Source organism: Equus asinus, chromosome 1, assembly GCF_041296235.1.
Source record: "Equus asinus isolate D_3611 breed Donkey chromosome 1, EquAss-T2T_v2, whole genome shotgun sequence".
Classification (NCBI taxonomy): Eukaryota; Metazoa; Chordata; class Mammalia; order Perissodactyla; family Equidae; genus Equus; species Equus asinus.
Window position 1 is genome coordinate 185,651,175 of NC_091790.1, and position 25,622 is coordinate 185,676,796.

Consider the following 25,622-nt stretch of genomic DNA (forward strand, 5'->3'; position numbering starts at 1 on the left):
CTCTTTTCTTACACAAAGGCAGCATCCTGTATACATTATTCTGCACCTTGCTTTTTTACTTTAATAGAATATCCTAGAGATCACCTCTTAGCAGTATATAGAGAGCTTCCTCATTCCTCTTTATATCTGCATAGTATTCCAATGCATGGGATCTGTCATAAAATTACTGTTATAGGTGTTTACATTTTAAAAGGATCATGATGAATTCCTATGAAAGTGACTGCTTTCTCTCTTCTGTGCCCTTTTTTTCTTATTTTTCAGAAAAATCGTTGCTTATATGTATTTGGTGGCCAGCGGTCGAAGACCTATTTGAATGATTTCTTTAGTTATGATGTGGACTCTGATCATGTAGACATAATATCAGATGGCACCAAGAAAGACTCTGGAATGGGTAAAGGCGTTTAGTGATTCTTCTCTCATGTCTTAACTACTTTAGGTAGAAAACTATAGCCCGTTTTCTTTTCTTTCTAATCATTCTTCACCCTTTCCTCATTTCTTTAATTGAAGTAATTCCAAGTAAGAAGAAGAAAACTCTACCAGCTAAATTATCCAATTCTGTCTATTTGAAACATATGAATTCTTATTATTTCCTTTAAGCAAAAAGACAATATGTGAATTTCTAAAGTAGTGTTTTATTTGTGTGCTTGTTGGAAGGGAGACTTTGTAATATCTTAAAAGCTGTATTATTCTATATTGCCTTCTGTTTTCACTATGTGACATATATTAGGCACTAGCACAGTAGAGTATGTCTTTGTTCTGAGGGAGAATTTCACATAGTTGGTAAAGCCTTTTAAGGTTACAAGCTTGGCATTCAAGAAAGTTATTCTTCTAGTAGTAATAGGGTGACTGGTTTGCCTGAGATACTCTCAGTTTTATGCATATTGCCCTGGCATAATTACTAATAGTGCACCATTCACTCTCAAAAGTATCTTATTCTGGATAACAATTTACATAGTTACCCTCCATAGTAGTCGCTTTGCCTGTGATTAGTATACACAGAAGAATGGTGTTTAAGACTCAATGGTTTAAGATACCTAATTTGAGCAAAAGGGTGAGAAATTATGTCAGCTTTCTTTTCCGTTTAGCTGTTATTTGTAGAAATAAATCTTTTTGTTAAAATAGTTATTCATATTTGGGAGGAAAACTTTTTTTTTCTTTTTACAAAAGATGGCACAATAGTAAAAAAGTAGTTTGACCCTCAGGACCCTTCTCCTGTACTGCCTACTAGGCAGAGGCTAGAGCTTTATTTTCTGGGGGAAATGAAATGATAGAGGCTCTGTGGACAGAGAGAGAGGGTAGAAAATAGGAGAATTAAACCTCTAAACTGAATGCTGGAACTTCTAACCACTTCCCTGTTCCATGATGCCAGGCCTATGTCTCCTAGCATAGGATTAGAATCACCTTCTCTGGAGGAAATGTATGGCCTCGGAGAAAAGATTTCCAGATACTATCATGTGGGCATTCTCCACCCCATAATAAAATGGCTAATCTTGCTGTCTGGTCCCCAAATCAGTGACCAGTTTCACAGCTCAGTCCTCCTACAGTGTTGCCCACTGTATACATACTGTTTCCAATTAACTTTTTCTTTCTTCACCCGTGATGCACTGTCAGTTGAATATCTTCTGTGTTAGGGCCTTCACCATGAAAGAGAGAGATAAAAACAAAGCAAACCTGAAAATAGAAATTTGGAGTAATGCACTGAACACAAGTAAGTTAAAATAATAATAATCCAGATCAGTTTTCTTAGAGGAAAGGATACCACATCCATAAAATGATAGTAGGATGCAATGAAAGATCAGAGACTAGGAAAGAGCTGCTTGGAAAATAAATTTTGTTAGAATAAAAAAGTACAAGAGTTGTAAAAAATCTCCTGAAAAATAGATGGGAGACAGAAATGGAAATTGGAGAAAATAAAAATCTTAGAAAATCAACCCAGGAGGTGTCCAGTATTGAACTAATAAGAGTTTCTCCAACTATAGAGAACAAGGAAAATGAAGGAGACTAGATTATAAAATAAATCCAGAAAATTTCCCCAAACTGAACTGAAAAGCATTGATCTCCAGATTATAAATGTCCCCCTACAGAAGTCAATACTTTGAATTTAGAAAAAAAAAACAAAAGCTTTCTCACTCTGAAGACACATCATTGTGCATTGTGGAATTTCCCATATCAGTTATAAAGAGAATATCTTAAAAGCTTCTAGTGTAAAATGAGGTCACATTCAAAGGGACAGGACTTAGAATGATACAGAAATTGTCAGCAATGTTGGAAGCTGTAAGATAAGGCGGAACAAGATCTTAAAAATGCTGAGGGAAAATTGTCATCAACCTAGAATTCTATTCCTAGCCAAAACACCAATGAAACAAGAGGGAAGAAATACTGTTTTCAGATATACAAGGTTTATCAGTGGAATGTGTTTGCCTGCAAGTAATAGAAAACCCAGAGAACAATGGCTTAGACAAATGGGGACTCTTTTCTCTCACAGAATAAGAAATCCAGAGGTAGATAATCTGGGACTGATGTAGTGACTTGAGCAATGTCATGAAGGTCCTTAGGTTTGGGTTTTTTTTTTAAAGATTGGCACCTGAGCTAATATCTGCTGCCAGTCTTCTTTTCCTTCTTCTTCTTCTACCCAAAGCCCGCCCCCCCCCCCCCGCCCCCCCCAGTACATAGTTGTATGTTCTAGTTGTGAGTGCCTCTGGTTGTCCTAGGTGTTTTTTTAATCTTTCTGTTTTTCCGTCTTTAACAACGGCTGTAGGCTTATGGTGGCAGGCTGGCTGAAGCACCTCAAACATCATGCCTTCATTCCAGACAGGAAAAAAGAAAGGAAAGCACAACTTGCCCAGAAAGCGCCTTACTTAGATTTCATTGGCTAGAACTGTGAAACTTAACTTCTAGACTTTGGGAAAGCAAGTATTTAGCTTTTCCAGCCTTTGTATAGTACACGGGGGAAGGGGTTTGGAAATGGCTGTTGGATCATTTAGGCAACAGTGTCTGCCATACAAAATTTAAAAAATGAAAGATCTTTTATGCACTCTTTCTTATTACTACATCATATACACTAACAAAAGGGAGTAAAAGTTAGAAAGAAAATATAGGAGCTGGGAAAAAGAGGATCTAACATAGGAGAGCAATGAGGGGACATCCCAAGATGGTAACCTGCACAGCAAACCTGTGAGCATCCAGTTCGAATCAGAGCAGGACACAGGAGAGTAGACCTCTCTTCCTCACCAAAAGTGAGGTTTCCAGATAAAAATAGACTCAATAGATATGTTTGAGCATTTGTAATAAAAAGCTATTAATAGGTAAGTAACATCTCTTGTAAAAGATTAAGGCTAGGAACGTAATAAGAAAAGAAAAAATTTGTATAAGAAAGGAGACATCATCACAGTATATTTCTTGGCTCTACAGTAAGCAGTATTTCCTGAATCATAGTAATGCAAAATCTACAATCAATTTAACCAGAAATTGGGATAACATTTAGTGGAAGAATAAGGTAAGAGGAGTAGAGGGATGGTGTCATTGTAGTAAAAATCTTCATCTGTTGTGACAGGAACTCGGTAGATGATGTCCAAAATAGAAGCTTAAGCATTTTATTTAGAAATTTGGGGGCCGGCCCGGTGGCGCAGCGGTTAAGTGCGCATGCTCCACTCTAGCAGCCCGGGGTTTGCCGGTTCGGATCCCGGGTGCGGACATGGCACCGCTTGGCAAGCCATGCTGTGGTAGGCATCCCACATATAAAGTAGAGGAAGATGGGCATGGATGTTAGCTCAGGGCTAATCTTCCTCAACAAAATAAAATAAAATAAAAAATAAAAAGAAATATAATAGGAAATGACTAATAACATTTATCCTATTTAAAATTGTCTGTCTTGTTTACTCATTTATTTTCTGCTTCCATAGCATAGTGTGGAGGTATATGATTTAATCTTTGACTTCCTCTAGCTTTTGAGTTATTCTAACTTTCCATTAAAATAACTAGAAGGAGAGAGATAATGCTTCCCTACAATCCTAATGTAGCTCTACCTGAAAAAGGTAGTGAAGATGGTAATTGATTTGACAAATAACATGTTGAAAATTGCTACCTGCAGGCTCAGTGCTAGACTAGTGATATGGTAGAACAGGATGATCATGGTCTCTCAGAGTGCTGATAACTGATAATCTAGCTAGTAGATGATATTCTGATGGCTTATAGTAGCTACTCTTTTATTTAGACCCTACCGTATGTCAGTCACTAAGCAGAGCTTTATAAATATCTCTAATTGGTGGTATTATTCTCATTTACCAGATGAGAAAAATTGAACTCAGTGAAGTAATATATTCAGCATTACACAACTAGATAATAATAAAGCTTGGATTTAGAAGTTTTAATGCAAAAAAGGTATTTTTTCCACCATACTAAACCACTTCCCAAGATTAAAAAATAAATGGTAAAAAGTGATAGTGGCAAAAAACTTAGTAAAAAATTCACTATAAGTAGGCTTTAATGACTATCATTTGAAGATTTTAGAAAATAAGTTATTATTATGTAGTAATTTGCAAAATTGATTAGTATAATGTTTCATTCATGGTTATGGCTAGCTTTAGAGCCAGCAAAGTAGGATAATTGTTCTTTTGGTTCAGTTTTGATTATACAAATAATAATATGCACATTGTAGAGAATTTGGAAAATATAGAAAGATGCAAAAAAGGAAATGTATCAAAACACCCAGACATATCTGTTAACATTTTGATGTATTTCCTTCTAGTCTTTTTACACTTATTCATTGTATAAAATTTAGCACAATTTTGTATTCTGCTATTTAAAAATTTTCATTAAATTGTGGTAATTTTTTTTTATCATTATGGTTTTATTGCCATGGACTAGAGGTATTAGTAGAAAAGACAAGTGGATTCATTCCCTAATTACTGCTGATCAACTTTTGTAAAATCGGAATCAATTTTGCTATGTGTTCTTTAATTTTTCATTGATTTATGCTGAATTATCCCACACTGCAAATAAGTTCATTCATTAGTAATATTTGTTGATCACCTACCAGCATCTAAGTTTGACCCTCTCCCTTCCTCCCAATGTATTTCAATGCCTTCTGTATGCTAAGTGTGTTTTAGGCACTTGGGATATAGCTATGGATCTGGGGGATAAGATCTCTTCTCTGAAAGGACTCTTATTCTAGTGGAAAGAGACCTGCAGTTGCCTTCTAAGTACTGTAAAGAAAAAGAAATTCGGATGCTATAATAATGAGTAACGTAGGAGGTCCCCTTTAGATAGAATAGGTTGGCAAACCATCTCTGAGGAGGTAATCTTTAAGATTTAAGACAAGAAGCAGAAAATTAGGAAGACCCATGTTAAAAATTGAGAGAAAAGCAAGTACAAATGTCCTAAAGCAGGAAAGAACTCAGTGTGTTCCAGAAACAGATGGGACTAGTGCAAATCGAGGGTGGGGAAAGTTGGTAGGAAATGAGGTTAGAGAAATAGTTGAGTTATTATTCAGTGCCTTGTGCAAATGTAAGAAGTTTGAATTTTTTTTTTCTTTTAAATAAGAGGTTATTGAAAGGTTTAATGCCAGGTCTTGATCTAAGTTTTTAAAATACCACTCTTTTGTCTAGATACACATTTTCCAAGTGGTTAATTTTGATGATATGCCTGTAAGTTGCATTGTCCAAAGGCTGTATGTACAATGGGTGCTTTAACTGAGGATTTTTATGGCAAAGTTGAGCATCTGGTTAGAACTACTTGGGAAATTTTCCCTCCTAAAACTGTTGCAGTTATGCTTGGAATTGTGGAACTTCAGTGGCTCTGTTGGCATATTAGAGGGAAACACATTATTTCTTTTCATTTTTCTTTCTTATTTTTTTCCATCTTCCTCGCTCCTCTCCTGCCTGTCTCTCCCTCTCCTCCTTTCCCTCTCTTCCTTCCCATTCTTCTCTTTTCTACTCCTCTTCCCATGTCCCGCTTTCTCTCTCTCTTTGTCTCTCTCCATCCCCCACAAAGGGTTTCTGGTATGTGGCCAGGATTGCAAACCACTGTTCTAGCTCTCTAAAGCCTATCTCAGTCCTTAGTCTACGTAACTTTGGGCAAGTTACCTGATGTCTCAGCCTTAGCTTGCATGTCTGTAAGTGACCAAAATTATATTTTAAGGAAAATAGTGTCCTGCTCATGGCTACTATAAGAGCAGATATGGATTGATCCTCTAGTTTGGGCTGGTGTTATTGTTGGGTACCTCATATTTTCACAAGACTATGTCCATACTACCTACAGGTTCACTGATCTATTTAGTAAGCAAGTCATGTCAGTTTTACCTCCATCTTCTATTCCCATTGCCACTTCACTAGTTTAGGCTGTCATCACCTATTTGGCCTCTGTTTCTAGTCTTCCTCTTCCTGTGTACTCCACCCTTCCCCCCAGCCCATTCTCCATGCTACAAGCAGAATATAGCTGTTCTGGGTTACCAATTAAGTGTAGAAGCTCTAACATTTATTCAACAGGTCCTTTTTAGTCACCTACTAGGTGCCAGATAATAAGGTGAGCACTAGGGATACAACTGTGAGTAAGGGCTCTGTCTTTCGTGGAGCTTATAGTTGCACAGAGGGAGGAAAAAGGAGTAGATTGACAACCTTACCTTTTGGTTAGTGCTAGTAAGATAAGAAAATGTCTTCAAAAAATATAAACCGGATGGTTTTTCTTCCTTCCTTAAAATCTTTTGTTTCTCTTTGCCCTCAGGATTAAGTCTAAACTCAGCCTGACTTCCAGAAGCTTTTATGATATGCCCCCGCTTAGTTAGTTCTCCCGCCCCATTCTTGGTATCCACCCTCACCTTGCCACCAATTCTTTGTTTCATGACCACTGAATATCAGTTCTTTATGGATAGAATACTTCTCCTTGCCTTTGGGTTTTTGTCCGTGCTGTTTTTTCTACCTGAATCACCCGTCCCTCCCAAGTTAGCTACCTCCAAAATGTAGCTAACTTGTGCTCCTTGTGCTCGTCTTTCAGATCTTAGTTTATAGATCATTGTCTCCTGAAATTCTCTAACTCCTCGAGCTCAGGGTAGGAATTAAAGCATATGGTTCTAACCTTAATTATTAACACAATTCTAAGTATTCATCTGGCAGTATAATCTTGACTCTACTTTTCAAAACCTGTGAAAAGCTCAGCTGAAATACATAGACTTCATTCAGGATTTCTTAAAGAGCATTCAGTCTTTTCAGTACTCTAGATCTCCTAAAAAATCTTGCACTTAATTAAGTTAGACCAATTGGAAAACCTCACATCACAACTATGATATATTGCATTGTCCTCCCATAGAATTACTTTTTCCTGATTTTAAAAAGTCCACTTAAATTTTATTTTATCTTAGTAGATTATTACTTATTTTGTAAGCCAAGAAGAATCCTTTTAAGGACAAGGTAGGGTACTATTTAAATTTCCACATTATTTAATATTCTTAGAAAACACCAATTCTATTCCATTACATGGATGCTCTGTAGCCTATTTAAACATTCTATTTATTAACTGTTCTTCTAAAGCTTTTTTACTACAGTTAATTACTATAATTAGGAATGGACTTAACATATAATTACTGTGTTTATCTGTGACTCAGTAATGTGAGTTATTTGATTAAAACTGCATTTATGATGTGAGTTTCAAATTGGATTGTTTGAAATCATAGAAGAAATTTTTTGAACTATTGAGATCACCAATTAGAGATGGTATATCTAATTGTAAAATTGCTGCTTTTTGTTATAATTTTTTATTTTGTCAGACACTATAAAATCTTAAATCATTGCTCTTTATAATTTAAATGAATTATCTTAGATTTAACGTCTGAAGATCTGAAGGAACCTCAACTCTTGTTTTTTAACTAGAGTATAACAATTTTATGCTCCCCTCAGAATGAAATTATAATGAAAATCAGTGGATTGGCAGCTACTTAGAAAGAAAGGATTTATTAGTATTGTGTCTAACGCATACATAATTACATCAAAATTCAGCACATCTAAAATTTGGGTTTATTTCTGAATAACTTTTGGCAATAAGTCTGTGAACACAAGGGGTTTAGCAGACTCCCCATATGTAAGCTCTGTATTTAACACTAATTGAAAATTATGTTTAGAAGATAGACTGTCACACCACCAGAGCTTTATGGTTTGCTGTAGAAATTCAGTCTATTATAATAAGATTACTTTCTCCTATCTGTATTATTCAAGGTAACAAACATATATTGAGTAGTCACCATTTGCCAAATGCTGAGTCAAGCATTGGTGCTACAGAGCTCTTACAACCTAATACCTGTTCTTGTTAGTTACGTGTTTACTTGTTTTGTTCCTTAAATTCTGTTGACTGTTTTCCCACATCTGCCACTCTTTGTTCCATTCTGTTTTAACCATAGTGGCAGATTGGTATAATTGAAAGAATAGTGAGTTGAGAATCAAAAGACTTGATCTCTCTTCATCTGGATCTGCCACTCATCCCTCTGCAACTTTGGCAAATTATATGACTTCTCTGGACCTGATTATTCATCTACAAATGAAGGGATTGGACCAGTTGATTTTAAGACCTCATCTAGCTCCAAAATTTTGACACTTAAATTTCTTTCCCTCCCTTCTGTTGTTATCAGGCTATGAAACTAACATGTGAGGGCTGTGTTAGTTATGTCTGTAAGATCCAGTTTATCTATAAACAATATTTTCATGAAAACCTTAAAAGAAAATTCTGATTGGCCCTGGGAATGTGCTTATTGACGTTGTCTTATTTTTTTAAAAAAAATCAAGTGTGTGTGTGTGTGTTTGATAAGTTGTAATGTTTTTGACCCTTTTAGACTTTTACCAGTTAACTAACTAAGGCCAATTCAACAGTACAGAGAAGATTCTGAAGCAAATGATTTGTTGTCATTAACATAGATTAGTTACTGAGCTAGGAAATGGTAGTGTTTATTTTCAATGTAACTAGGCTATATTGCTTTCCATTTAGTATCTTTTATTTTTGGTGTGCCATTATTCTGATAAAACTGAATTATGTACTTTTTTTCCTCTCAACATTATTAATAATAATAAATGACTTTCCATAGTTACCCCTTTCCACTCTCCCAGGGATGTTTTTGCTACTTATAAGCTTATAAAAGTATTTCATATTTTTAAAATAAAACTTAGGTCATTTGATAGTGAATGTGAATTAAAGTTTACCTATAAAAACAAACATGCAGGATAACACTAAAGACAGTTTTGAAAATGAAAGGTAATGAAGTCGTATGAACACTACCAGATATTTATAAAGCTACAGTTTTGTACGATTAATGGAATATAACAGATAGTATAAAATATTCCCAAATACATACGAGAATTTAGTAATGCTAAAGTGGCATTTCCAATCAAAGAAGGAAAATAGTATGTGCAATGCATGACGTTGAGATGTCACGTAAGAGTTGGCAAAAAAAATAAAGTAAAATCTGGGTCTTTCACTGATGTCCATAATCTCACAAAAAAAATGCTAAGTAAACTCAAGTTTTATACTTAAGAAATAAAATTATAAGTCTAATTTTTTAAAATAATTTAGGATTGGGAAAAAACCGCTCTAAACATGACGCAAAACCCAGAAGTTATAAAGGAAGAGATTGTTTGATTTTTTGCAAGTTAAAAAATTATGTATGGAAAAATACTTAAATATCAAATAATAACAGATTAGCAACTAAGACAAAGGTTAATATCCTGCTATAAACAAAAGACTCTTACACGAATAGATAGTTCAAAGAAAAAAATAATTCAAATAGCCGATACGTTTACTTATAAAGATGCTCAGCTTCATGCATAACTTTTTAAATGTAAACTAAAAGATCACTCACTGAATGTTGGTATCTACTAAAATATAAAATACAAATACTCTAAGCATTTTTTCCCCAAGAATTTATCCTAGTCACATACTTGTACAGATGCATAAAAATAAGTTGTATAGAGATGTTTATTGCAGTATTGTTTGCAAGAATTAAAAATCTGGAAACAACTTTAATTGTCTACCAGTAGGTAACCAAATAATGACTGATCTATTCAATGAGATGAGTAATTGTAGCTTAATACAACTGAGATAGATCAATAAATACTATATTGTTGAGTGTTGAAAGCTACTAGGAATTTTACAAAAAGTAAATAATGAGTGGTAGAAATCCAGGTTCAGGTAAAATAGAAGAAGTTCTAAACTGAAGTTATTGCTAGAGCTTAATAGAGTCTCATCTAGCATTTAAGATGTCCCAAATTTAGAAGATAAGAATGTGGCAGAGACTGTTGGTTGCCTACCCTATAGCCATTGGCCTTTTTCTCTTAACTAGACGATGATTTTGTTTGATGGCAGGTTGCTCAGCCCCAGGGAATGAATCATGATTAGTCTAAAGCACCTATCCTTTGTCTCATTGTTATCCTTTGCCAAATTATTTCACTTGCCCTGCCTCCCATGTGACACGGTTCTGGCCAATGAGACATAGGAGGGTCTTCTGGAGGACATTTCAGGAAAATATCCTCCCTAAGAAAATGTATGCTGGAAGTGTCCTTTTTCTCCCTGCTTTGGATACTCTATAAAAAGATGTGATACTTAGAGCTGGTACTGGCAACTTTCAAACACAAGAGGAAGGCCAATGGAATTATAGGGGTATTAACCTAGCACTACGATTTGGCTGAATTGCTGAAACAATCCTGGAACTGTCTACTTGCAAAATTTTGTTATATGAGCTACTTAGTCCACTGTTACTCAGGTTTTCTCTTACTTGAAGCTGAAAATATCCTAACAGAATTTTTGGAATGCTGTTAGTAAATTTTATATTTCTGTGACAGTTCTGAAAATTGTTTTTCCCTATGTCTTAACTAAAGTAATTAATAATATGTGCATTGGATCATGAAACAAAAATAGAGTTGAGATTAGTTCATGAATTAATACAATAATATATCTTCCTCAAGAACTAAAATGACTTCAAAAATATTCCTTTTTATCCTCCCTATAGGATTTCCTTATGTTACAAATTCTAGTAATCTCCCCTTATTGGGTAAACCAAAGAAACAGAAAAGAAAAAATGTGATTCATACTGTCAGATAAAATATTTTATTTGATTTCCTCCTTAGCTATCCTATTTCAAGTTTTAAAGATGCTAAAGAAAAAATAGGAGAGTTGAAGGATTATCAAAAAAATCGGTTGGCCGTAATAGTTGTTTGTTGTATAATTCTTATTCTCTATTTTCTCAGACAAATGTCCTTTCAAAATGTGTTCATGATTAACATATGATCTTATTTACTGATCTGTTTGATTAATTTTTCTTTGTGAGTCAGTTTATAAAGACTGGTTAAGATTCCTGGCATTCAGTCAAGGTTTTTGGCAGTTGAATCTAAAAGCTTTAAGAATATTGTATGTTGCAAATCTCCTATCCTTTCCCCCACCTCCTTTACTACCCATTAGAAACTATTAAATTGAAAAGATAGCCTTGTTTTCTTCTTGGGAAGAAAATTAATGCAGATTGTATTAATAGTTATGACATGTTAGAATGCAAGGTGCTTTCTTGGTTTTGACCTTTAGGTCTTTTTAGTTTTTGATAACTCCATTTTTGTTCAACCAATTTTTATTTTTATAAAATTATTATAGAAGTAATGCAATGTGCATAATTAATAAAGTAGAATTCAAACAATATAAAATGAAAAGTGTTTCTGCCAAAGTAGCAAATTAACAGGCTGCTGATTCCCTTCCCCAAAGTCAACTCTGGAAAAATAAAATGAGAGGCAGCTGGTTTCCAGGAGCTCTTTAAATGAAACAGAAAGCTGTCTAGAGAGCTAATGTATCTTGAGTTCATTCTTGTGCCTTCGCTATTGAAACTAGCAGCAGTAGCTAATACCACTAAGTGCCAGAATCCAAAGAACAACATTATGATTGCAGAAACCCTACTGGAGTTAAGACGATGAAAATAGATGTAGACTGACCATCCCACTCTCAGTAATTCATTTCTTCCTCCACTTATCCTTCAAGTCCAGGGAGACTGCCTTCTACTTTCCCCAAAGGGTTTAAAGATATGAAACTCTTGCTTAGGGGGGTGATAGTAAACGGAAGTGATAAACTGGTTCTTCATGCCTAGGCTTCACGACCCTATAGCTGTTCCCCTCCATTTTCTCTGAACTCACTGGTGCTGATGCTAGTAAAGGCATGGCCTTTGGTTCCCCCTGACATATCTCAACAGAAAGAATAGCTGGTACTCTGAAAAATGTTACCTTTTGAACCAATATATCTAGACAGTTAAGAACCACTACTGTGTCAAAATAAATCAGTAAACTGACAACATAGATGAGCTAAAGCAGAATTACTACACTAGGTGAACCAAGAACTTAAAACAAGCATGATCAATACAGTTAAAGATATAAGGGAATGTATTAGTAATATGAATAAAATCTAAAAATCATAAAAACAAAACTAAGTGGAAATATTAGATGTGAAAAATATATTTCAAATGAATGCAACAAATATTAGAATGGTTATGAATGGATTAATTAGTTGAAAGATTAGAATGAACACTCTTCTAGGAAGAAACAGGAAAGAAAAAAGAGATAAAATATAAAAGAAAAATCAAAGGTTATAGAGAAAAGTTGTACAGGCACCAACATCTTAATGGCAGTTACAAAAGGAGAGAAAAATAAAAATTTAAGAAGGTGAAATAATTGAAGAAATGGAGATAAATTTCCTAGAATTCAGAAAAGATGAAAGGCCTCAGATTGGTGAAAGGGCTTATAGTGTACCTAACAGGAAAAATAAGGGAAAACATATACCTAGACATATTTAAAGTAAAAATAAGAATATCAAAGACATAGGGAAAATTCTGGAAGATTTCAGAGAGAAAGAGCAGATGACTTATAAGAGAACAGGAAGATAGATATCAGACAGCTCAACAGCAATAGTGAATAGAGGAAAACAGTAAAATTAAAAAGTACTCAAGGAAAATGACTTTGAACCAAGAAATTTATATCCTTCTAACTATCGTATGTGAGGGTGAAATAAAATATTCTCAGTTGTATTTGTCTCAGAAAGTTTGCCATACAAAGACTCATATTGGAAACCCTTTTGGAAATAAGACTCAATGAAAAATAAATCTAGGTGACGTTAGATGTATCTGATAAGTGGTGATCAAATTATCTAGAGAAAATTTATCATTGCCTGAAGAAAAACACTAGGACCAAAATTCTAAGCAATAAAAAGATGATAGAGGAGAGGAGATGGGGCACCATATAAAATCAGACATTGTGATTGGACTTACAGAGAAGAAAATATTCTGTGTTATGAAAAGTTTTTCATTCCAAAATGTCTTATATAAGGCTCAAGATCTGATGATCTTTACTTTCTTTCAAGCTTCGTTTTCTTTTCCTCTGTCATATATCACTGCTACTATTTCTTTATCCCATCTCATTGTTTTCCTTGGATTCCTTTTTTGTTTTGTTGGAATAGCTCCTCAAATAATTTTTTCATAAGCAGTCATCAATATGAACTTTCATATTTCTGCTGATCCAAAAATTCCTTTATTTTGCCCTCATTGTTGGGGTTGCTAGTTTAACTGGAAATAGAATTTTAGTTCCATATCTTTTATATCCCTCAGAATTTTGAAGTTATTACTCCATTGTATTCTAGCATTCATTGTTACTGGTAAAAGGTCTCATGTTAGTTTGATACTTATTCCTCTGTATGTAATAACCTGCTTTTTCCCTATCTACAATCTTTTAGAATTTTTCTTTTGATTCCCAGAGTTTTGAAGTTTCACCAGGAGAGATATGATATCATCTTTTTTTAGTAAAACATGCTTAGCATCTAGGACTCTTTCAAACAGGACACCCGCTTCTTTCTTCTGTTCAGGGGAATTTTCTTTAATTATGTTTTCCTTCTGCGTTATTTCACCTCTCTTTCTAGTGTTCTTTTCAGACAGATTTTTTACTTCAATGGCTTTATCCTCTGTGACTCTTAACTTTTCTATCATAATTTCTATATCTTTTTGCTATATATTCTGGTAATTTATCAATTTTATCTTGAGACCACTGCCGTTTTTAACTATGCCCATTTTGTTTTCATTATATTGTTTAATTTTTTTGATCATAGTTTTACTTTTTAATATCTTTTCATGTTTTCTGCTTTTTATGGAAGCTTATTCTTGTTTTACACAGGTAATATTCTCTTTACACTCTACAAGGATAATGAGTTTTTGGGTTTTTTCGAAGTTCTTTTCCTTTCTGTGATTTACATTTTCCCGTTGTTCTATTTGTTCATCTAGGTCCCTCTCTTTACACTGTTGAGTTTTTTCTCATATGTCTTGTGATTCCTGTCTGAACATGAAAATTTATGAATAAAGGACTATGTCACTTAAGAAAGGCAATTGACAGTGGTTTCCTGTGCATTGTATTGGTCTGTTTTCCCAGTAGCCTTCTCCCTTAATTAAGACACTGACCAGGGGTTTCATGTAAGTGCATGGCACATAGTGTCCCCTAGGTTTCCTTATGGGATACATAAACTGAGAACAGGCAGGCAGGTTGAGACATAGAGATCATTAAAGTAAATTCCCTTGTCCCCTCCCCCATCTTCTCCTAAGGTCTGTTGTTAGGATTTGGAGATACTTTAAGCTCTGCTCTCCTTATTCAGACCCCTATGTCCTTAGAAGCTCTCCACAGTAATGCCCCTTACAGTCTACTCGTGCTTTTTGTATTTGATGACTTATTTGGAAGTTTTCCATCTTTTCTTGATGGTGAGTTGCGCTCTCTTTTTCTTGCCTATGATTTCTCTGTCAGTATAAACCCAACTGCTGTCTTTCAAGATTTCTCAAAATTTCTTACCTCTTGATGATGTAGTTGCTTCTTTTCTAGTGTTTTTTTTTTTCCTTTTTGCTGGAATATATTTTCTACCAATTCAGTGGGATAGTGGGAAAGAGGGATAATGTAGTTAGTGTTTAGTTTGCTCTCTGAAACCAAAAGGCCCAACCTTTATATTTCATAAGTAGCTTCTGTTAGTAGTAAAAAATCAAGAGTCTAAAATACTTACTGGTGCTAGATCTTAATCTTTTATATATATGTGTGTGTATATATATATATATACACGCAGACATATATATATACACACAAAACACATATATAATTTTAAGTTTTAATTTTCTTTAATAAGAATGCATAAACTCTCCATTTAAAATGAAAAATAGGGTTTTTTTCCTTCTGCTTACAAAGGAAGTAACAAATTAGAATATTACAGAAATGGACATTTTTAATAGTTTCTTAGAGAAATTTAAACTGCTTTTGAAGGTAGATATGGAAAACTTTGTTTTTGTTGGGTTTTTATTGAAATGTTTTTTGAATTGTTACTTTGTGTGGAATGGAATAGAAGTAGGAATTAAGCCTAAGCACAATTTGTAAAACTTACGCAAAAGGCCATTAACATAGATACATTCAGTGTAAGTTGAATTAACCCCCTGATCTTTAGGAACTCCTCAGATCTAAGTTTTCATTTCTTAGAGAAAAATCTAAAATACTTTAATTCTTATAAAGTATTAACTAGTTTTAGTTCTGTAACTATCCAGCCAGCAAAATACTTTAATTCTTATAAAGTAATACCTAGTTTTAGTTTTGCACCTATCATGCTAGCAAGATAATTTTAAAACATCTTTTTTAGTGTCAGCATAACTGTCTTTTGAAACTTGAATTGCCTTTCCATCTAAATAACAGCATTCCAAATATTAATGTAAAAGTTTGTTCATGAGGAATTTGGGAGGATGTGTGAGAATTTTTCACTTATTACTAAAAGTCTACAGTATTTATACCTAGGTATATTTTTTCTGTATTTTGGTTGGGATTTTTCTTTTTTCCTTTTCTTACTGCTGTAAAAGCAGTCTATATTGAAAAAATCCATATTCTATCAAAGGAAGTGAAAGTGTCCTACCTTGCCTTCATAACTATTATTTATAGTTTGATGTACATTCTTTCATATTTATTCACATACAGACATACATTTTATATATAAACATTTTTCCTGTCTTTAGTATGCCATAAGAATTATGTTTGTAAGGGTCTGTAAACTTTGGGATTAATAGGAATTTTGTCCTTTAGAGATTTGCCTTTGAGTATTCTTAGAGTGAAATATTTGGATACTTCCAAAATAATTCAGTGAAACATTTTTACTCTTATTTTTCACAAGTTTCTGTTCCAAGCTTGATCTCTGTTATGTCAGTCTAGAGATTTCTTGTATATATGACAACATCTACCCTTCTCGTGCTGATGATATCCATTTTGTGGACACACTGCTGCTTTATTGATATTTCCTTATTGCCTTCTTCCAGTTCACTCCATTAGTCATAACAGCCTCTAATTGATCTCTGCATCTCAAGAGTCTCTCACTCTGCCTGTCCATGCTGCACACTAATACCAGTTTAATATTACTGAAGGTTTTAATCCTGTTACTGCTGTCAGCCTCCTGAGCCTTATCTTAACAGAAATTTCAATTCATTATCTAGCTCTACTTTCAATTTTTAGATGAGAAAACTGAGATCTAAAAAAGTTTCTTGCATGAAATCACATAGTTAATTGGGAAAGTCTAGACTAAAACAAAATTTTCTACTTTCATTACCTTTTGTTTCCACTACTTACTAGTATTTAAGTTCCTAGGCTGGGAACTTAATTTCTGTATTATAAGCAAGGTAACTCCAAACGGATGTTTGTAAGTTGGAAATTACTTATATCTTATAAATAAGGATAATGTTACAAAAATATTTTAAGAGCTTTGATGCTAACACTGTTTAAAAAAAAGAAAGAACATTCTTTCAAGATAATTAACAATTTCTTTTACACCCTACAGAATTTTATTAACATTTGTAAAGATATCTCTTGAGAATGTGAAACCAATATGAACCCAGTGGTTTAATATCTTCATTTGGCTGCACTTTTTCTTTATTTGCTTTGAAGAACAATGTCTTTGTTTAGGCACTTAGTGTATTAATTGGCTGTGCCTTATGATGAGTTACTATGTTGGTCTGACTTTAGCTAGCACAAAATCACTCCTAGAACAAAAAACAAAAGAAAAAAATAGATAAATTGGACTCTATCAAAATGAGAAAGTTTTGTGCTTCAAAGGATACCATCAAAAGTGTAGGGGCTGGCCCAGTAATGCAGTAGTTAAGTTCGTGTGCTCTGCCTTGGCAGCCCCGGGGTTCACTGGTTCGGATCCCAGGTGCAGACCTATACACTGCTCATCAAGCCATGCTGTGGTGGTGTCCCACATACAAAATAGAGGAAGATTCTCATGGACAGTCTTCCTCAAGCAAAAGATAAAGATTGGCAACAGATGTTAGCTCAGGGCTAATCTTTCTTACCAAAAAATAAAGATGAAAGAAAGTGTAAAGACAGCCCACAGAATGGGAGAGAATTTTGCAAATCATATATCTGATAAGGGACTTGTATCCAGAGTATATAAAGAACTCTTAAAACTCAATAATAAAGAAACAACCCAATTTTAAAATGGGCAAAGGATTTGAATAGATATTTCTCCAGAGAAGATATAAAAATGGCTAATAAGTACATGAAAAGATGTTTAATGTCATTAGTCATTCTGGAAATGCAAATCAAAACCACGATAAGATACCACTTCACACTCACTAAGATGACTATAATAAAAAAGATGGACAATAGCAAGTGTTGATGAGGACGTGGAGAAATTAGAATCTTCTTAACTTGTTGGTGGACAGTGTCAAATGATGCAGTCACCCCATGGGGAGATGTGGAGGGAGGGATTAGGAATGACTGCTAATGGGTACAGGGTTTCTTTTTGGAGTAATGAAAACGTTCTAAAATTAGGTTGTGATGGTGGTTTTACAGTGAATATACTAAAAAACACTAAACTGCACACTTTAAATGGGTGAATTTTATGGTATGTGAATTATATTTCTGTAAAGCTGTTGAAAAAAGCAATAATAGATTTTGAATGTATAACTGGGAGGCAAAATCAGTATTATGCAGACTAAAAGGCATATTGGATATGAAAGATCAAAGAAATGGGAAGTATATAGTTTCTAGTATGCTTCGTAATCAAAGTAATTTTTTAGATTTTATAATTTCAGATTATAAAATTATAATTTTATGTATAAATATGAATATATAATTATATATAAATATATATATTTTATATATATATAAATTTTATATATATATAAATTTTATATATAAATATAAAATTATAATTTCAGATTATATGTTCAGATTTTATAAATTTGGTAGTCTTACCTCCCTGAGTATTGTAAACCTGCTCACTGCTTCTGTTTGTGAGAAGCAACTGTTGCCATTTTTCTTTTCTGCTACTAAGCTGCTTCTAGGGAAAATGTGACAGTATGGGGAAAAAAGCATTTAAAATTTGCTTTTACATTCTTCCACATTCTCACATGCCTCCCCCAGCCCAATACTCTTTTAACCCTCTCTTTGATGACTCCACTCCCATTTCATAGAATTCAAAATTTCTTTCCCTCTTTGCTGATATTCATTCCACCCCAAAATTTCCATTTCTTCAGTGGGTCCTTATTTAATGTAAGAGGTTTGTTAGATTAGTTTATAATAAGTCATCCATCTCTGATATTTGCATTTTAAAAGATTATAGAACAGGAGTCAGCAAATGTTTGAAGAGCCAAGTGTAAATATTTTCGGTTTTTCAGGCCATAAATTTGCTGCTGCAACTATTCAAGCTTGCTGTTGTAGGGTGAAAACAGCCACAGACAAAATGTAAATGAGTGGACAAGGCCTGATTGGACCCTAGGTAGGCCAGATCAAGCCATAGTTTGCCAACTTATGTTATAGAATTCCTTTTGTGTATGTGTGAGAGGAAGATTGACCTTGAGCTAACATCTGTGCCAATCTTCCTCTATTTTATGTGGAACACTGCCATAGAGTGACCTGACAAGTGGCACTATGTCCGCACCTGGGGTCTGCACCTGGGATCCGAACCTGTGAACCCTGGGCCTCTGAAGCGGAGCAAGGGAAATTAAACCACTATGCCACTGGGCCGGCCCCAACCATGTTATAGAATTCTTAATTTAACGGCTCAGTATTAAGACAAAATGAGATGAAGAAATTTAAGTGCGATAAATTTAGGCATTTATGTCTTCCACTTTCACCACTAATGAAAGTGATTTCATTTCTTTACAGTTCTATCTTTCTTCCAAGGTTTTCTGAGGAACAGAGGTCAGAACCTTGGCACTTTTGAAAGTTTCCCACGCCTTATTAAGAAAATACCAGACTTTAAATAACCACTAACGACTATGACACGAGGATTGAGGTTATTATTAAGATTAGGTCGATGTATGTGTATGTATAAATATAAATATATTTGTGTATGCATATGTACAAATTTATTGTGAGATGTGTGTTTGTGTAACTTTTTAACATACTTCTGTGGGATGCATTTGGATAGTCTCTAAAATATCACAAACAAAATTATTGAATAGAAATGTAAAAAGACACATGAATTTAAGGTAAACTAGGAAAAAATAAATACTGGATTATTTGGCCCTGCTGAAGTAGACAAAAGTAAATGAAGATCAGTGTGGCTAACATTTCCTCCCGTTGTATTCTGGGTTGATTGAAATATTTTTTTTCAGTTTAATGTTTGTTTAGCTTTTTGAACATATGATAGTTGTTCATGTATTAAAAGAAATGTGGTGTTGAAACAATGACATTGTTTTAGATCCATGGCAATTATGTTGTAAATCATAAAATTATATTTCAACTAATATTTCCAAATAACAATGATAAGGAGAAAAATTTGCATTTGCCATATCATGTTTTACAAATTACTGGACAGTGCAGAATGACCATCACTCATTTAATGCATTTCTTAGGAAAATAAAACATTATTAACTCTGGGGAATTTGAGCTACTCAGGAAAACAAAATAGTATATTAAACGCCAAAGTGTTTTATTTTTTCCTTGAAAATGATGTCATTTCATTGTATGTCATGAACAAGTATTTTAAACAACTCTGACTTTATTAAACAAATGTGTATTTTACTTTTTGTCAAATTTTTGTTTTTCCAGGTCAAGATTTGAATATTTTATCTCTCCTATTAAATTAGAGCTGACCCAAATAATACATCAGTTAATTAAAACATTGCCCTTTCCCTCAATAAAAATGATTTCATTCCATAACTCTTTCTACCTCTTTCCTCTTTCTAGCTCCATTCTGGTAATTAGCATTCATTATTCTTTCAACAAATAATTGGATAACTATTATATGTGAGGCACTATTTTAGGCATTGGAAACAAAATCTTGAAGCAAATGATCTCTGCCCTTGTAGAACTTATATTCTAGAGTGGGGAGAAGAGAGATAATAAATGATTGTTTATTGTTTAATATAAAAGTTATGTAGTATGTTAGAAGACAAGTGCTGTGGACACAGACAGGGAAGGGTAAGGATGTATTAATCTTTTATAGAGTAGTGCTAATCTGTTATCTAATGTGGATATTGTCATCTTATTTTCATTTTCAATTTATAGTTCCAATGACAGGATTCACACAGAGAGCAACCATTGATCCAGAACTGAATGAAATACATGTCTTATCTGGACTCAGCAAAGACAAGGAAAAGAGGGAAGAGAATGTTAGAAATTCATTCTGGATTTATGACATCGTGAGGAATAGTTGGTAAGGAGCTCTTGTCTGTACTGCAATCCCAAGGTCACATTTATTTGAGGTTGTTGGTTTATTCCAAAGAGAGAAATAGAAGGCTTATGTTAATTTGTGATGTCATACATGTAAGTTTAAGTATTGAGGGAAAAAGTCATTATCAGTGCCTATGTGTACAGTGATATTTAGTGAATGGATTTTTGTCTCTGAATTGTTCAGTTAGTAGTAGATGGTCCCTGGTCTGGGAGTCAAGAGAATTGTATTTTAGTCTAGGTTTTATTACCAAGTAGATGTGTAAACTTGAGAACAGTGTCTTTTTTTAGTGTTCCCAGGTCATAATTTTTATAAAAATGAAGTGGTTTCACTAGATCAGGGTCGGGAGGCATTATTATTTAGATTTTCAGACCATGACCCCTTTGTCACAGAGCATCTCACAGAACTGGTGCACCTTTTGCTTTGGAAAACACCAGCCTTGAGGATCCAGCTCTAACATTCTGTGGTTACTGCATAAGTGAATATTCTACAGAACAGAAGTGCTTTGGAGAACTTCCTCCACTCAGTAATGGAGGGTGGTTTTCAGCAACCAAGGAATTTATTATTTTCTAAATAGAACATTTATTTACAGTAAAAATGAAAGCAGTCTATTGTGTTTTTTTTTATTGTGAATAGATAGTATATCATCTTTCAACTTCTAGTTTGAGCCTCTTATTGAGCCAGGTTCGTTTTGCCTGCCACACAATATGCCAGTCACCAAGACAATGACTTTGAAGCAGAGAAAGGGTTTATTCACAAGGCACCCAAGCAAGGAGACAGGAGAACAAGGCTCAGATCTGTCTCCCTGAAAATGAGGAGGGATGTTTATGGGATAGAGGGGCAGGGTGGTTTGAAATGTGGGGATAGATGGTTAGAGGTAAGGACAAGTGAGGTAATGTATGGTCTGCATTAGCATGGTCAAGCTTCATGGCTTTTCATAGGACACATATCCACAACATGGTGGCATTAGCATGATCTGAAGGTGGAGTTTTCAGCCCCCTGACATCAAAGAGTCACCTATCCGTCATCCATATAGGCCCAGTTGATGAGTTGGTGGTCTGAACTGGACAAGGAGCAACTCTCAGTTCCTGAAAAACTTAAGCACCTGTTACCTGTTACCGTGACCCGTTCATCAGAGGTTTTATCCGTAGGGTGGGCTTTAGTACTGCATTGTCTAACTACGATTGCAAACAGACAACTAACTGAGTATAGTTAAAGCAACTTGGCCCCCAGTTTCAAGCTTTCATATATACTGTTTCTGTTTTATAACACAAGGTACGTTGTTCTTACATGAGGTTTTTGATGAGCATTAAAAGAACTTCAGAACTCAGTTCTAACAAATTCAGATTATTTTATGAGAGTGACCAGAACTTTAAGATTTTTTGTGAACAAATTTATAATTTTTTTTTTGGTAATTAGACATGCAATTAATTTGCTTCCTATAGTTGCATTAACAGTTACATTAGTGCTGCTAATTTTCTAGGAGAGAATGCCTTAAAAGCAATATCTTGCAGGTCTTGCGTCTATAAGAATGATCAAGCTGCAAAGGATAATCCAAGTAAAAGTCTTCAGGAGGAGGAACCATGTCCAAGGTTCGCCCATCAGCTTGTATATGATGAGTTACACAAGGTATCCTAACTACATTGACCTATAAACTTTCCAGACCTACAATCTGAAAAAATGCCAAAATATATCTGTTTCTTATTTTTTTAAGTGGATTTGAATAAAAAGTTACAATACATAGCAGGCATTCAACAGAATATGTTAGCAGACATTCAATCTCATTTCTCCCTAAAATTCCATAAGAGAGTAAATGTTTTTGCATAGTCCATAATTCCCAGTACTTTTCCTCTTTTGACAATGGTCAGTGGATGCTGCTTAGCTGCATAGATCAGATACATAGCATGGCCTATTGTTTCTGCAATATGAATATCCAAGTAAAAATGTATAGTTTTCAGCATTAGAGTACCTTGTCCTATATCATGAAAAGGTGTGTATAACTTCCTGATTTTAGATTTTTCCATTGTGTAAGAAGTCTTTTTATCTTTATTTTTCCTATGTTTGTGTGACATATCTTTTTCATCAGCCTTGTGAAAGCAGTCCTGCATTCTGAAGTTTTAGTGTCACTCAGTGTTCAAAATGGTTTCCTTAACTATTTCTCCCTGAAACTTTACATATGGTTTGGTGATTGGCCTCAGTTATACAGTAAGTTACTGACAGAACCTGTATTCTTTCTGTTCAGGCCATAGATGATTATTTAAATTTTATGTCATTTGAGACCTTTAGGTAAAAGTTACCATGGGAGTGAATAAAAGCCTTTTCTCTTAGAGTTTCCAAAATTAAAGAGTAAGTGAATTTCCATCTGTAGGATACAAATAATATTGCTACTGTATAACACTGTTGAATATAAATGTTTTAAAAATTTCAGGAAATGCTTTAACACTTTGTGTAAGTAAAGAATATCACTAAAACTGTAATTAATATAATAGTAAAATCATATTGCATTCCTTTTACATTTCTTTTTTGGTCTTAATTGAATAATGGAGTAATATTTTAAAAGTTACTTCACAAATCGTGTGTGCCATTAAGGCTAAAGCAAGATTAAGATCCTTAAATTAAATTTAAAACTTAAAACGTTTCTAGTTACTGTTAACCTTCAGGGATTCAACGTGTGTGTCAGAGTTTTTTTAAAGATATTGTTTGCTATTATGATCAACACTTGATTAACTTGATATTCTCCATTATTCTTTGCTCTAAGCAAACTCAGTATTTTGGATTAGCTTCTATCATTGCTTTTGTTTCATGTCTTCCATTGTCGATATAATTCTGGTAATACAATTCACTTTAATGTAAAATGTAATTTAAAGAAGTAGGCATAGTACTTTAAAATAAAAAGGAAACTTGAGAAGAATCAAGAGAAACGTTTGGTAGAAATGCAATGTTTTAATTTTTTTTTAATAGTAAGGCTAAGGAAGTTACCTGTTATACACTACTACTAAAATGAAGACATTTTACTGTGACTTCTGTAGTTTTTTGAGTATGCATGCGTTTTTAAAAATCTGATTTGTTTTGTTTATTACAGGTTCATTATTTATTTGGTGGGAATCCAGGAAAATCTTGTTCCCCAAAGATGAGATTAGATGACTTCTGGTCACTAAAGTTGTGTAGGCCTTCAAAAGATTACTTACTGAGGCATTGCAAGTACCTCATAAGAAAACACAGGTATAAAAAATAATTCACTGAAAACTTTTATTTAACATTATCAGCTCTTGTTGGTATTACCTAAGCTTTGGAAATGTGACTGTCTTTGAAAATTTAGTGACGTGACAGTGTAAATACTGTGAAGATCATGACTTTTGTGAGTGCCCTGTTATTCTCCTTATTTTGCTTTCTTCTTTCAAAGGAAGATACAAAGTGAAGATAGATATTGATGCTAAAAATTTCTAAATATAGAACAAGGAAATTTTGCAACTGTTAAAATAATGGAAACAATTTCTATGAAGGTGATGAACCTACCTTCAGGTAACTCAAGGCCTAAACACTACAAATTGCATCAGTTCTGGATTATTGGCATGTGCCTGACCTATTGACGACTCTCTTAACAGTGTACATGATGGTATAGTTTACTAAATACCTTTCCAATTTGATGTTTCAGATTACACCTTCAGATATGATTATAGTTTTACATCATTACCTTTGCCATTTAATTGCAAAATCATGTAATCAAACATTTTTACCTATATCTCCTGAGTCATGTTTGCCTTTTAGCCTTAGCAGGTAATAAGCTACAAAAAAATGTAGAAAAGTATATCTGTCCTTTTGGTTACTGATAGTGTTAGATGGTAATAAAAATTTATAGTTTGGAAGGAGAAGGTTAGCCATTATTGAGCAATTTTTGTGTGCTAGATCCTGCATATTAATAATCACAGTAAGCCAATGGAATAAGTACTGTCATTATCACTATTTTATAAAAGAAGAAATGGAGGCATTTTTAAATAGGTTATATAACTCATCTAAGGTCACTCAACCATAAGTGACAGAGCCAGGATTTGATCCTGAGTATTCTGACTCCAGAGTTCACCGCTTAACCCACACTCACACCCCCACCCACCCCCACATACATACAAGCACACATGTATATGTGTATATACATACATGCATACATATGTGTGTTTATATGTGTGTTTATATGTTTATGTATTATAGAATATAAGTACATAAAAATCTCTTGTAGGTATAAGTTAGATTTGTGGTTTTTTATATCATGTTTACTTATTGTTCCTTTCTCTGCTTTTACAAGTTGTGCTTGAGACATAAGTTAATAGCTGAACCTAGTTACTTATGTTGCTTTGGCATTATTGTGACTAATCAGTGTATTTCCTATAGAATCTACAGGAGAAAGGGTCTGAATCTTCATGTTGGCTGGGTGGCAAGAGATAAATTCTGTTTTATTAACAAGATTTAAGCTTGAGGTATCTTCAACCATTTACATTGCTAAAATTTCATTCCTTAATACTTTACTTAATGTTAAACTTTGGTTTTAAAAGGATAAGACAAATTTGGGGAAGTTATAGTGTTCTTTTTCTACTTCAGATCTAACAACTGGCGGTTGGAATGTTAAGTTGAGCTCTTTTTAAAAATTTCCTCACTGAAAGCTCATTAGAGATTAAAGGAGATCATCTAGTGCAATATGTGAAGAATTGGAACTCACTTTTAAACATTTTCCTCTGGCTTTTAATTGAAAAAGTAATGCATGGTTAATAAAGAAAAAACAGGGGCCAGCCCTGTGGCCGAGTGGTTAAGTTCGCACACTCTGCTTGTGTGGCCCAGGGTTTCACTGGTTCAGATCCTGGGTGCGGACCTAGCACTGCTCGTCAGGCCATGCTGAGGCAGTGTCCCACACAGCACAGCCAGAAGGACCTACAACTAGAATGTACAACTATGTACTG

The 25,622-nt window shown here is 34.1% G+C and overlaps 1 protein-coding gene across 21 annotated transcripts in view; it reads left to right on the forward strand.

Moving 5' to 3' along the window:
• Nucleotides 1-25,622, forward strand: part of MKLN1 (muskelin 1) — a 311,721-nt gene that overhangs the window by 268,604 nt on the left and 17,495 nt on the right. For all 21 annotated transcript variants that reach the window (XM_070513561.1, XM_070513567.1, XM_070513597.1 and 18 more), the window contains 4 exons: nucleotides 262-391; nucleotides 20,511-20,658; nucleotides 22,188-22,302; nucleotides 23,756-23,895. In XM_070513561.1, coding sequence (XP_070369662.1) covers nucleotides 262-391; nucleotides 20,511-20,658; nucleotides 22,188-22,302; nucleotides 23,756-23,895 — 533 coding nt within the window. The remainder of the gene's footprint in view (nucleotides 1-261; nucleotides 392-20,510; nucleotides 20,659-22,187; nucleotides 22,303-23,755; nucleotides 23,896-25,622) is intronic.